The sequence below is a fragment of the Vipera berus genome (genome assembly GCF_964194415.1).
Source record: "Vipera berus genome assembly, chromosome: Z".
In the NCBI taxonomy this organism is placed as follows: Eukaryota; Metazoa; Chordata; class Lepidosauria; order Squamata; family Viperidae; genus Vipera; species Vipera berus.
In genome coordinates, this window is record NC_138205.1 from 107,956,501 (window position 1) to 107,971,195 (window position 14,695).

The window sequence follows — 14,695 nt, forward strand, 5'->3', positions numbered from 1 at the left end:
TGGCTTACTACAAATCACTCCTGCTTGGCTTCTCATTTCTATAGCAGACTGCAGAGGTTCTTTCTACAGATTGTTCATTATAATTTTTTAACCAGTCAATTTGGCTCCCTAATAAAAATTAGATTCGGAGGTTATTGTTTGTTCTAGCAAAGAGGTGAATAAACCCTGAATTTTGCACTTCACTTTACATATGCCACCAAACCTGCTTGGGTGGTTGCTTCAGACCTTCCCACTGGCAGGTGAATCAAAGAAGACACCAGAATTTGCAACAGCCCAAGTACTTAAGGCAGGAGTAAGGTGGTGATACTGGTAGAATTTCTCTATGTTTAACCTGAACAAGTAGGTTATAAACCAGTGTACAGGCACAGACATCTATCAAGCTGTCTGAGCCTCATTAAAGTTTCCTAAGGCAACATGGGCATGATGTATATAGGGCCATTCCAACTTTTACAGATTGGTATTACTGTAAAGAAGACAAATAAGAGCTGCAGCAAAATGTGGCAGCACAGGGTAACCAGGGTTAGTCAGCCAGTTGTCCTGTTTTCCTGTGTATTCCATTATTTTCCTCCCCCATCCAATCACCTATTCCACCTGTCCCTATTGGTCTCTCTTCTTTCTGGGAAGCATATCCTAGTAGGGTTTCTTTTTTCTATCATTATTTTTTTGTATCCTCCCCCACCCCATTAGAAAGTGCTGTTTTTTTTAGTTAACTAGAAATCCATACTCACAGGGCATATTCATTTCAGCATACAGAAGGTAAGGAGCTTATAACCAACTTTAATGTTATGAAAACACCCTGTTTATGTGAAGACTATGGAAAACCGAATGCATTTTTGTTTGTTTTTGAGACCTATTACGTTATTCCTTTCCTTACAAAGATGAAATGTTTCAAAATGTTTTCCTCTTGGGAGAAACTGATATAGCATAAATAACATCTCTTCCCCCACCAATTCTTTCAAGGGGTGTGTGTGGGGTGGGGGCATTGAAGGCCAAGGGATCTGCTAACAGGGTTGTGTGTTTATGAGATAGAGACATTATAAAAGGTTGAACTCTGACAAAAATCAGAAAAGGAGAAGTGGCAAGAATATTTACTAGTGGGGAAAAAAATCAGACCTTTTTCTTTTTTTTCATCAGCATGCTGTTGAGGAGATAAGGAGTTGGGTCATCCCATTTCCGTCGCCTGCGATGGTCACACACTTCTTTGCCTTTTGATTCTCTTAAGGAAAAATGCAAGAAGCTGCTGACATTTCTGCTTAAAAGGAAGGATCAATAGATATTTCCTGCTGTCTGCCTCTTTGACCTTATTGTCTTATGGGACAGAAAGAAAAAAATGGGGAGTTGAAGTGTAAGGATGTTTGTAAAGAAGAGATTTGTGCAATGTAATAACTTGGACAAGATCACAGTTTCTTGGTCAACACACACGAGGTATGATGCTATTCAGTTGTTTTCCCACTCTCAGGCCAACTTTTGCTTATTTAGGATTCTTGCCCTGCTTCTAATAACTCACACTCTTTCAAACCATCATCTCCATATTGACAGGCAAATGTCACCCATCACTGAATTGACATCCAATTGAGCCTGAACGTAAAAGTATAATTTAGAATTAATGGTTTGCGTAGTTTAAGGTGGCCCTCTTCTGCCTTGCGTCTGAAAGGAGCTCTATTTGCTGTTCTCTACTCCAAGAGACCGGCAGGAGTGATGTGATACACATTCGCCATGCCAGGAGAGCACACTCAGCTCCATTGCCAAAAATACAGGAAGGTCTAGAAAGCTGTTTAAATAGAGGAATCCAGAAAGCGACACCTATCAGGGCTTCAAAAAAAATTATTGAATCTGGGTTGGGGGTGGGTTACTTCAAGAAACAGCAGTGTGCATGCGTGCGTGCACACTGGGTTGTCAGGTGAATTGTAATACACTACCCTTGTATTCAAAGCGATATTTCACATGATAGACAGAGGCCACTGGGGTAACTTAACTAAGGCATCATTGACCTTTACATTCAGGATCAAAGAGTGAAAGAAGATCCTAAGTAAACCTCTCTACCTTCTATGAACTACTGCAGCAAGAAAACGGCCATATCACTTTGGAGTGGGCAAGAAGAAAGCTCCCAATTTCACTGCTCAGTGAGAAGGGATAAGCAGGGAGGGGAGGCAGAGAAAGAAGAGAGGGGAGGAAAACATTTTCCCACACTCGTCAGAGAGATGCCAAACTCTCGGCGAGTGGGCTGAGCGCAGCAGATGCTGGGATGAGATGCCAAAGCAGATCCTCTTTCCTCTGCGCCTTTGGGTGCTTATAAATTACCCCCGCGCCTTCAGCAGCCTCCTCTTGTCGCGCTAGCCGGCTGCGTGCGTTCATCGTTGTGCTTCGTTCCAGCGCGCGAGGGTTCGGGACTGGGGGCCCTCCGGCAGCATCGGCGACAGAGCGAGCCAGGGCTGAAAAGGAACCTCCGTCTCTTTCCTTCTCGCCCGCACGAGTGGCGAGCAGGAATCTCCCAGGCTCCCACGCGTTCTCCCCCGCTGCCCTCGGAGATTTGGTGTCGCTGCAGAAGAGTAAGAATGAATGAATGAAAGAAAGAAAAAAAATAAATAAAAGAAGGGAGGGAGGAAGAAGAAGAAAAAAGGGGGGGGGACGACCCGCGAGAAGACCTCAAAAGAGGCGACCGGGAGGAGCAGAAGAGAAGTTGATTCGAGCTGGCTTAGACGGGAGAAAAAAAGTCGATCGCCAGCCACAGCATAAAAGTGTGAGCGACTCTTCTCAGCCTAACAGCAGCGGCAGCCACAGGTGCCCCAGACGGGAAGCCGAGCCATCCACGAAGAGCAGCGCGGAGCAAGGCTCCCGGAGCTTCGGGATCTGGCGAAGGAGATCTGCCCCCGTGCCCCTCCCGGTCGACGGGAGGAAGAGGGCGACAAGGCCCCACGGACGCGGGGAGGCTACCCCGCGGTGATTTCGGCTGGAAGAGGTTCCCGACCCACCATCAAGATTTTGTCCAAAAGCAGGCAAGAGGATCGCCCTGCGCTGAGCCGCCTGGTGGGCAGCAGGCGCCGGCTGATCGCGGCCGGTGCGCTAGGGGTGGTCATGGTGCTACTGCTGGTCATCCTCATCCCGGTGTTGGTGAGTTCGGCAGGCACATCGGCGCACTACGAAATGCTGGGCACCTGCCGCATGGTATGCGACCCCTACGGCGGAACCAAGGCGCCCAGCACGGCGGCCACGCCCGATCGCGGCCTCATGCAATCGCTGCCCACCTTCATCCAAGGCCCCAAGGGCGAGGCCGGACGGCCGGGTAAAGCCGGGCCTCGGGGGCCCCCAGGAGAACCAGGTCCGCCGGGGCCGGTGGGTCCGCCGGGAGATAAAGGCGAGCCCGGGCGCCAAGGTCTACCTGGCCCGCCGGGAGCACCTGGCCTGAACGCGGCCGGGGCGATCAGCGCTGCCACTTACAGCACGGTGCCCAAGATCGCCTTCTACGCGGGGCTGAAGCGCCAGCACGAGGGTTACGAGGTCTTGAAGTTCGACGACGTCGTCACCAACCTGGGAAACCATTACGATCCGACAACCGGCAAGTTCACCTGCTCCATCCCGGGCATCTACTTCTTCACCTACCACGTGCTCATGCGGGGCGGCGACGGCACCAGCATGTGGGCCGACCTCTGCAAGAATAACCAGGTGGGACCGGGGAAAGCTCCAGGGCGCAGAAATGAGCCCCGGAGGAGCGGGGAGGGGGCGAGTCTAATTTTTCACGGCCAAAGGCTCTTCCTGGAGAGGCAAAAATTCAACTGTCGCATGCCCGCGCCGAGTATAGATGCCTTGGTTGGACTTATGCAGGTTGCATTTCCGCCTCGCCAAGAGCCGCCTCTGGCCGAATTTGGCAAGAGAAAGCAGACAGAAAAAAAAATTAAGGGAGGAAAAACTCTCAATGGACACACATAGTTCGGCCTGTGTTAGGAGATCCTCCAGGAAAATAAAAATAGCTTAGGAAGTTGAAGATCTAGTAGGAGCAAAAAAAAAAAAGCTTCCTTTCTGCAGGCACAGAAAGACTGCAGCCTTTGGGGGTTTTTGCACCCTTAGAGAGAAAATCCTGGGAGAGGATTGCTAACAGACTTCTGCTAACAGAGCTCTGGGCCCTGGGGAAACAAGGTAATCCAGGAGAGGATTGCCGCCTGGCACTGTGGGCATCCTAAAGGCAGCACCTTGGTAAGAATTTAGAGTAGCAAGGAGAGACTTGGAGATGGTGCACCCTAAATCCAAGCCTGGTGTACTTACTTAGTAAGACTATGAGGGCAGGCCTAGACAGCAGCTCAGTGCTTCAGTGAAAATGTTAATAAACAGTAATTCAGTTGTGGCCCCTCGCTTACCTCAATTCTCTCTGCTGCTGCTTTTGATTGCTGGGTTCGGAACAGCAGAATCTTATCAAGAAGGCAGCCTTTGAAGGCAGCGAATGTTTGAAGTTTGTTGATTTTTGATTGCTGGCTATCTTGGAGGTATGGATACATTCTTTTGGAAAGTTACAAACACACACACACACACAGAGAGAGAGCTTTTTTAACATGAGAAATGGTTAGTTTCACAAACTCTTATTTGGGTAGCTGGGTGTTAACGATTTGTGAGAACACTGCGCAGCTATCGTTCGTGTACACGGGGATAGGTGTACACTGGGTACACAGGAGTAGGTCGGGGACTTTAATCGGGCTTCACTGGATGTGAGTGAATAGCGAAGGAAAGTTTGATGCCTGCTTCCAACGACTTGAGCTTCCCCCAATCTAATACCTTCCAGCTGTCTTCGAGATCTCCAAGAGTGAAAATGGTAGGCAACTGTATCACATACTATGTCCCGTTTCCAAAGCAGGGTGTCCGTTGCCCATGCCAGGCATTACGGGGGTGTAGCATCCGGAGGGCAACAATTGAGGGACTCCACCTTGTTCTTCCGTGAATCACCTGGCATTACGCCCATAGCAGGTGGGCCAAGAAACAGTTCCTCACTCTTTTCGGCACCCGCCTTATTCTTTGGACTCCTGGCGTGGAGGGGGATGTAACAAATCTTGGGATCAATGATTTAAACTGTGCGCAGTTTAAATTGTTTTCTGAGACGGGCAGGCGGGAAGAGAAAATCTCAAGAGAGTTATTGCGAGATGGGAGGGTTACAGGAAAAGTAGTTAGTTATAAGGCGGACGTGGCGTTGGGGCCCTTTCTGAGAGCATTTGCTGGCGCGTGAAAGAAAGGGGCAATCTGGAGCGAGCCAGTGGAGAGGGAATCATTCTTCCAATACTCCCGGGCGTGAGGGGTTGAGAGGGCCAGTGGGCGATCCACCTTGCAGGAAGGCGGCGAGAAATAAAAGAAGAAACCTTAATGGTGTAGGTGCGGGGCTGTAACTTCAGAAGCGTCACCGTATCGAGGAAAAAGCGGAGAAGTTGCTACAGTACTAGACACCGCTGTGGAGGAAGAAGGAAACCAGGAGCGCCTGGTTAAACTGGGCCTTTTAGGGAGCGTCCTCCTCTTCCGAAATGAAAGCCGGTTTCCCGATGAGCCGTCTATTCCCCAAGTATGCACGAGGCGCGGGCAAAGGTTGGCTAAAAGCCCCGGCTCATCAGAGAAGGCTTTGGAGGAGAGACGGTGGCAAGCGGCCCAGCTAGCGAGAGGTAAAAGGCCACGTTTGGCGGGCTGAGCGGCTTCTTTCAACCGCGCCTTACTAGAGCGCGGGGTTTTCCCAAGGGCCTCCTGGCACGGCGGCCCAGACTGGAATCAAAGAGCCCTTTATTATTCCAAATGCTCCCGGAGGCCTTTATCATTTACCGCGGGGAGGGGGAGGGGGATGACTTTTTGAGACGATTGTTGAACCCGGCGGCAGCCGTGCAAACCTCTCCTTCGAAGCCCAATTTCTGACAGGACTGTCTCTTCAGTGCGCCCAGGATTCACTCCATGAACACCACAGCGTTTTCGTAGGGGTCTCCGGCAAATCTACGGGCTCTTTCTTAGGATAGCGGACACGAAGAAAATGGGCGAAGAAGCGACCAGTGTGTAGTAGGGTGGTGGTGGTGATGTTTTTCCTGCGTCACCGCTTCGGCGCGCTTTTGGGAGAGTTTTAGGTTAAAGGACACCAAGCGCGAAAGAAATGGAAAAGAGAAAAATAAAATGAAATGAAATTCTGGAGAAGCTTGGAAAGGTGGGAGAATTATTCCCGGTGTTATAAGCACAAAATTAATCCAACACTTTAGGGTCCCATAATGCAATATCTGTACATGCTTATTCAGTCATAGATCCCATTGGGATTGCAAATAAGTGCATTGAGAATTGGCATCTGTGAATTTAGTTTTAATTTACTAATTATAAAAGACTTGGAATAGACAGTGAAATCAATGCTAAAATATAATTAAACTTAGGCCCATTTATTTTAAACTGACAATCTTCACTTGATTTAGTGAATCTTTTGTCCTTAAGGTTTTGTCAGATAACAGGTTTTGTTCCCATGTTCTGGACTCTAAAGAGAAGGTATAATTGTCTGCTTTTCCCAATTTTTTTTTGCAAAAAGTCAAAGCAGAAATCCTCCCCTACTGATATTAAAGATCATTAAAGTTTATAAAATGGAACAATCTAGCAATCATAAATTTTAATTCTACAATAGTTTTAGTTCTATATCTTACTTGCATGGACAATAATGAATGGATATTAACTATGGATGTCATCTATATGCTAATTGCTTGTATTCATTAATGTCTGTGTAAGCATGATTGATAATTTTATGGCTAAGGAAAAAATAGTACTCATGCCTAGATAGATTTGTTCCCACAACATTCAGTGGTTTATGGATGAAAATGAACCTTGCAAAGGGAATGTCCAAATAATTCAGTGAAAATCAAGGTAACGTCATAATTTGATGACATAATGCCAACTTCTAAGAAGAGTCTTAATTCTACTGAATACATTGATTTCACAATCCTTACTAGGAAATACTACCGCGATTTACACTTAAGAGTACAGGTAAGCATTGTGTGTGCAAACTATGTGTCGACTGTTGTACTGAAAACATAAATGGCTATTTTCTCTCTCATTAGATTAAGAGATTAAGAGAAACCAAAAATAATTCTGGTTTTTGGTTTATGTAGTTGTGCTAAAATTATAGCTAGAACCGAGCATGGTTTTCCTGCACTTGACCAATATCTTGTAAAAACTCAAATATGGGAATTGGAAGGTATTCTTTTCCTGAAAAAAAGAATAATGAAATCTGAAATTACTGAAGGTTTTTTTTTTTTGCAGAATACCAATGTGCTGCAACCAGAGGAACATTTTTTAATCACCTCAACTTTGGATTGACTGCAGTATTACAGATGGGGTCATCAGAGGATGATAAATTAATCATACATGGCTTTTAACCTTGTGTTTATAGCTTCTGACTAGTATATGAAAAATAAAAATATGGAAGTATAAGCAATAATCAAATAAAGAAGAGTCTCACTCATAATACTATAGGTTGATGAACATTAATTAATTATAACATTTCTCACATTTACATCAGTTTACAAGGAAAACTTTTTTGTCTTTAAAATTTGACTGAATAAAAATAGAACAAAATCCAGTGCATGGCATGTATGAAAACAATTGTTCATATTAGCTTGAAGGTAGACTAAGTCCATAGCTCCAGACATTTATAAATTAATTCAGTCACCAAACAAACAGGCAAATATTGATCAAGCTAGTACTGAATTCAGTTCATATTTATGCAGGCATAAGCAATCCTTAAGCCATTTTTTAATATTGGTGACTAGCTGTAATCCACTGATATTCTAAGGGCAATGATTTGATCTTATAGCATTGATAGCTAATGAACTGTGAGAATTGAATTTTCTATACAAATTATTGGTTGGGTGGACAAATTATCTTTTAAAAATAGGGCAAAGTGTTATAGATTGCATAGCAATGAGAAAAATATCAGTGCTGAAATACATGTGACTTGTAAGGGAGAAAAATATTTAAGAGAAACATATTGAATATTTAAAGGATTCCCATATAGTATATTGCTTTCTTTAATAGTTAACATAAATATAGAACTGCTGAGACTACTACATAATTAGTTTGTTTGCAGTTTGACTGTCCCTGTATACCTTTATAGGCCAATGAGGTAAGCAGTCTTGAAACTTATGTAATGTACACAACGTAGTTTTAATTTGGAGATGCCTTTAACATACAGCAATACAGCCTGGAATATTCTTCTGAGGCTGCCCTTACAGGTTTTAAAAAGAGATTATGCTATCTACCCACAGCAACAAAACACACAGAAAAAAAGCTATAAAGTTAGTACACTTAGTATGGGATTCAGGTTAATGCAGATGCAAAGCCCAGTAGCTAAAATACAAAGCTATTGCATTGATCAAACTGTTTTTTGAGTTCTCTTATAGTTTATATTCTCTGGTAGTTTATAGTAAGTAATACTATGCATTTCTAAGGCATCTGTCCGTTTTCTCATAATGTATAAACCATATAGTATTTAATGCTAAAATAGAATTTATATCATTTGATAGAAGCAATATTAACTCTAATATCAAGCAGTTTCAACAATATTTAAATAAAGCACATGGAATTTGAATATAATTTTAATACTTAAACCTAATGAAGTGCAAGCACTAACTATTTCACCTTATGTTGCAATAATCATTCACATACACCAAAAGGTATTAACTTCCTCTTTGTTATTTAGAATTATTATCTCAGAAAGAGCTTAGTTCCAAAGAATATATATTTGAGACATTGAACTAAGGTCCTCAGCCATTCCCAGCTTCTTCATTTTTAGGAAATATCCCATTTGATATTTATTGATTAAAGAGTGGTCAAGACAGATCACTTTAATAAATAGTAAATTATTTCTGAAGTAATGAATAAGGGCTGCTTGGGATATTACTCTACATTATGGCAGCTTAAACTGGAACATGTTCGAGGTAATTACAAATCTCATAAGCCTTGAAGCTTTCTATACAATGCAGGAGAAGAGGATTTTTCTGCTTTTGTGATTTCTAAGCTTTCTAATCTGCTGTGTGATCTTGCATGGTGGAAAGTCTTATCCGTTGTTAAAATTTCTGTACTAACATGGGGCTACATATAAACATTTAATCTGAAAACCTATCATTTATACTTTAAAAGGCATGCATAGACATTTTTTGACTTATTCTACTTCTCCTAATTCCAAAAATATCTAGAAGACTGTATATCAAGTCTTGAACTATTTTTTAGTTCAGACATCCAAAATCATTAAATCATAGATCTATTAAAGAGTAAGATAAAACTATAAGTATACTGCAAAAATATACATCAAAGATTAAATATTTGTGGATCTAAAGGACATAAATGAACTGATGCAATTCTTGTTCGGTTATATGCAGAACTGAGGGGTGCTAGCAGTTTCAAATAGCCTATTTGTTAAATATAGTTAAACCAATATGACTTAATATTTTAAAACAAATCTTGAGCTTGAAGCTTAAATAATGATTAGAATCTCAAGACTATGCAATATTTATTTCAATATTTCATGAAAATCTTATTAATATTAAAAATAGTGATAGTTATGTTGTGTTTTCATCACATTGCTTTTTCATATGATCCATATTTCAATTTGATCTTTTTTATTGAAGAGCATTAAAAGTTTATTGACCCAGATCTAAAAGCATCAATGAATTAAATGCTGATTGCTTTCACACTTCTATAATCTTGCATCCTTTGCTTTATCAACAAGGCCTGATTCTGATATAGAACTGATAAGAATCATACACAATAGCATATTGATATACCTCTAGTTTAGGCTCATCAATGGGATTATATTATTGTAACCTAGTGAAATAAAGTTGTCTTTTGGATTATAATTTTCCATGATATCAGAATCTATCTTTGAAAATTTCCCATTATTACAAAAGCCATATATTATAAATAATGTTGTAGTTCCATGAAAAATCCAATGAAACTTGTAAAAGTGTTGAGTTTGCAAGCCCAAATATATTTAAAGAATGTCAGGTTGGGAAAGGAGTTTAAAGTTGGCAGTTTACTGAAGTAGCTGGTTAGAGATTTGGAGTAATTATTTTGAATCCAGCTCGTTACAACTCATGATTCTCAGCAAGTCATATGAAACTAAACAGAGTAACTTCCATACTGGCTAGCACAAACTTGGAAGAAAATAGTGTATGAATGTGAAACCTAAGCAAGTGACATGTTAAGTTAGTAGTCTGAAAGGATTTCAGTAGTGTTAATTACTTTTGCTTAAGGATGGAATCTGCAATATTCAGACAACAAGCTATTTGTTGATAGTTGTACTAGGTGTTACTAAGCTAAAACTGGCTCTTTTGTGAAATGTTGATTGCAGTGGTAAAGGGAAAAAATACCAAAAATATAAGTTGGAACTTGTAAGTGAACATACAGTTTCATAACTGAGTGTTGACAAGTACTAAAATTGTGAACAGTCTTTTTTCTGTATTTTATTTAGGTGCGAGCTAGTGCCATTGCACAAGACGCAGATCAAAACTATGATTATGCCAGCAATAGCGTGGTCCTACATTTGGAACCAGGAGATGAAGTCTATATAAAATTAGATGGTGGAAAAGCACATGGAGGAAACAACAACAAATACAGCACATTTTCTGGATTTATAATTTATGCTGACTGATATTAAACACAAACTAAATGACCTTCTAATGATGGATTCTCTTGGCCAAAATAAAAGGATCAAGAAATCCCAGGGGATACTGATCGTAGACTCTTCAGGAGTGAAGCCAAATGCTACCTAACCCATATCTGTACAACCCAGAGAAAGATGTTTAAAAAAATAGAGCAAGTGTAAGAGGTGTGTGATCTACTATCACCAAAGCAAAATAGTCCTTGTTGTTAATGTTCATGTGAATGAAGTCCTACATAAATCATAATTTTTATAGAGAAAGAAAAAAGAGGCACTGAATTACTTCAGCATATCCTTGGTGTGCTTGGTGTGCTATGATTTCATGCTGCTTTTCTTCATCCATCAGCTTTGGTGCTTCTCACTTATCTGCTAACTATGAGCCAATTCTGAGTATATGGTGAAGAATGTTTTTTTTCCAATAAAAGGAAGATGTAAGAGAAATTCTGCTGTTCCTTCCAAGGAATATATTTGCCTAATCTTTCCATTCCTTGGCTATCTAGAAATAGGAAACAGGGCTCCTTCAAAGCTTAGCTCTATTGTTGTTGTACTTAGATGAAAATACAACTACAGCACAATTGTCTCATTTTCTGTTATTGATTCAATATTATGCAATTGTTAATATTATGTAATATCTTACAGGCATATTCCCCCCCTCTAGAACCAGGAGGATTGTCCCATTTAATAGAGTAATATGAATATAAAATCAATGGGCAGATTTCTGTATGCAAAGCAAGAGACAGAAAATAATAAAACAATTGCATTCCATGAAAACAAAATATGAAATTAAAAAAAACACAATCCTGTTGCTGTATTATTTCTAATATTAAGAATATAAATTGATTAAGAAATGAAAAGATAGAATTTATGATGTAGATACTCAGGAGCAGAAGTCTGGTACAAGTTAAATGCTGAATCATGTTGGGGCAGCATCACAGTTACAACAGTAGGGAAAAAGATTTCAGTTTTTCTAGCTGTATATTGTTGTCAATTACTAAAGAATTAGCTTTCTTCAACACTTTTAAGTTTGTTCTTTTCTACAATTTTCATCCTGCATGCCATTTGTTTCATTCAATTTATAATTACAGCTGTATGCAAACTTCATCCCAGTGGTGGAGCAGTGACATAACATTGGTAGTTATGGATAAAACTGATTAGATTGCCTTTTTATCTAATTTGCACAGGCTAATTCTGCACATTTAGCACTTCAGGAAGTATCCCTATAGTATAAACTGGTGGGGGTGGGGGAGGAGGACAGCTTGCAGCACAATCCTATGCAGATCTGCTCAGAAGTAAACCAGTTTAATGGGAGTCCAATGTAAAAGGTGGTGTTGTTCTGTTGTATCAAACTGCCACACACTCCATGATGATATCAAGTAACTTTGGGACTGTGACCTGAATATTTGTCAAGTATTATAATAGTTTATAATACAATATAATAATCTTGCTCCCAATCAGTGTTAATACTATATAATTGTTACACAGCACTTTTCATAAACTTGTCATATAAAAATGAATAATCTCCAGCAAACAATCCAGTATGTTTCTAATTATTATCTTTTGTTTAACTTAAATGTTAAGATTTTTATATTAAAAACTTATTGTCTATAATTAGGCTGTGAACTCAGTTATGAGACTTTTAGACTTAATTTGTTTACTGACTTAACAACAGATTAACCCCAGTGATTCTAATAGGACTTACTTCTGAGTATTTATGTACAGGAATGCATGTTTTAGGTCAGTGATGGCAAACCTTTTAGAGACCGAGTGCCCAAACTGCAACCCAAAACCCACTTATGTATCATCGGGTGCCGGGTGGGCATGGCCAATTGGGTGGGTGTGGCCCATTGGGTGGGCGTGGCTGTGGTGGTAACGGCAGACTGGGTGGGACTAAAAAGTTCGTTCAATCAATTCCAACTTTGCGAGATCTTTTTTTCCCCACAAGAAGTTGAAATTGATTGATTGAACCTTTTTTTTTTGCACACAACAGCGGAGGCCTGATGCGAAAAGTTTTTATAAAACTCAGCTGAAGACCTAGGACTGGGGCGACGACGTGCGTGCCCACAGAGAGCGCTCTGCGTGCCACCTGTAGCACGCATGCCATAGGTTCGCCACCACGGTTTTAGGTGCTAAACTTGTAAATGTGATGTTTCATTATCAATCCAATGCAAAGAGGTATTCAGAGAATATAAAATAGTATTATATAAAATATGTATAAAGAAATTTTAAAATATGGTACACTTAAGCCTATGCTTGTGGGATCAAGAGGCTCAATGAAATATTTCAGTTATACTTCCATAAACAATTTTCCATATATTTAATGATTTTATATAGAATATTCTTTGAAAAAGTTGAAATGTATACTCTGAGATTGAGTCTCCTCTATCCATGCAGTTTTCTTAGCAAGAGCATGGCAATTATGCCTTCTTCCCAGATACTTGAAAAGAAGGACTAGTAATGACATGATAGCAATGTTCCAATATTTGAGGGAGTGCCACAAATATGAGAGGGTCAATCTAGTCTCCAAAGCACCTGATGGCAAGATAAGAAGCAACTGATGAAAACTAATCAAGCAGAGAAGCAACCTAGAACTACGGAGAAATTTCCTGACAGTTAGAACAATTAATCACTTGATGGAGTTGCCTCCAGAAACCGTGTATGCTCCAACACTGGAGATTTTTAAGAAGAGCTTGACAAACAAACATTTGTCTGAAATAGTATAGGGTTTCTAGCTGGTCATTGGAGAGGAAGACCTCCAAGGTCCCTTCCAACTCTGTTATTCTCTTTTCAGCAGTCCCGGAATTCCTTAGTAATCTATTCAAGTGCTAAATAACTCTTCTTAGTTTCAAAATCCAGACAAAGTCTGGGCAGGTGCTGCTATGACTAAATAAATAGGCACTATAAATCTGCTTATGAACATACTTAAATCAATCTTGGTTCCTGGTAACTTCACAGACAAGTTATTGCTGTTTTCTTGGTAGCCATGTTTTGGAAGTGGTTTTTCATTTCTTCCTAGGTCTGAGAGAGGGACTGGCCCGAGGTCAGCTAATTGGCTTTGTACCTAAGACAACACTAGAACTCAAGGCCTTCTGTTTTCTAGTCTGGTACTTTTATTTGCTATACCCAAACTGGCTCACCAATACCTTAAAAGTAAATTCATTTATATCTATTCTTAAATGCACTTACATTTTTTTTTGCCAAAATCAATTTAAAAATATGTCCTATTAATATACAGTATGTAGGATCACCACACCAAGAGCAACCCCAGAGAAATGGAATTTATTTATTTACAATCCAGTAGATTCCATATATATATATACAGAAGTTAGTTTGGATTCACTCTTCTTTTTCTTCATAACCATATATTTAAAGCGCAATCCTATTTATTTATGTATTTGTTTGTACAACCCTAACTTCTCTTACCTTCAAATTGAATATTAAATTCTGATTTCCTAACTAATCTTCCTTCTTCCTCCCTCCCTCCCTCCCTTCCCTGGTGATTACTTCCCAAATTCCTGCAGTTTTCTTGGCAAAAATCTACCTTAAAAGGACCAAATGAATTCTGTCATTATCCACTCTGATGCATTAGAAGTATTTCATAGCATATCAACAGATCTTAAAATATTCCTTTGATGATCCCATTAAAATTTTCTTGATCATGCCACCAGTTTGTAAGATGATACAGACATTATTTACTTTTCAGTTTGCCATAAGCCTACCTAGAACTGCTTTTTAAAAAATAAAGAAAATAATTCTGGCAGTCAGCTATGAATCTCATAACTCCATTTGTTGCAGAAGATATGCAATTTAAGCTTACTGACAGCAAAGTAGGGAGATTTTCTCTAAATTGTCAAAATGCATATTTCAAGAAACAGAAGAGTCATGTTTCAGAGAAGTAGATGGATCTCTGCAAAGGGGCTGCTTCATCTGCCTCTTGAAATGCAATGCAGTGTTGTATTTTGGAAATGGAAAGGCCTAATTCACATGTGAAGTTTTTAAATATGTGCTTCACTCAAATGACCGTAAAAATAGACATGTACAATATGAAGCGAA

The 14,695-nt window shown here is 40.3% G+C and overlaps 1 protein-coding gene across 1 annotated transcript; it reads left to right on the forward strand.

Moving 5' to 3' along the window:
* Window positions 1–2,770: 2,770 nt before the first annotated feature.
* Window positions 2,771–10,636, forward strand: C1QL3 (complement C1q like 3; the record flags this gene model as incomplete). The annotated part of the gene is made up of 2 exons (XM_081343943.1): window positions 2,771–3,663; window positions 10,457–10,636. Exons 1-2 carry the CDS (start codon window positions 3,076–3,078, stop codon window positions 10,634–10,636), a joined length of 768 nt encoding a protein of 255 aa, XP_081200069.1. The 5' UTR covers window positions 2,771–3,075.
* Between the last annotated feature and the right edge of the window lie 4,059 nt (window positions 10,637–14,695).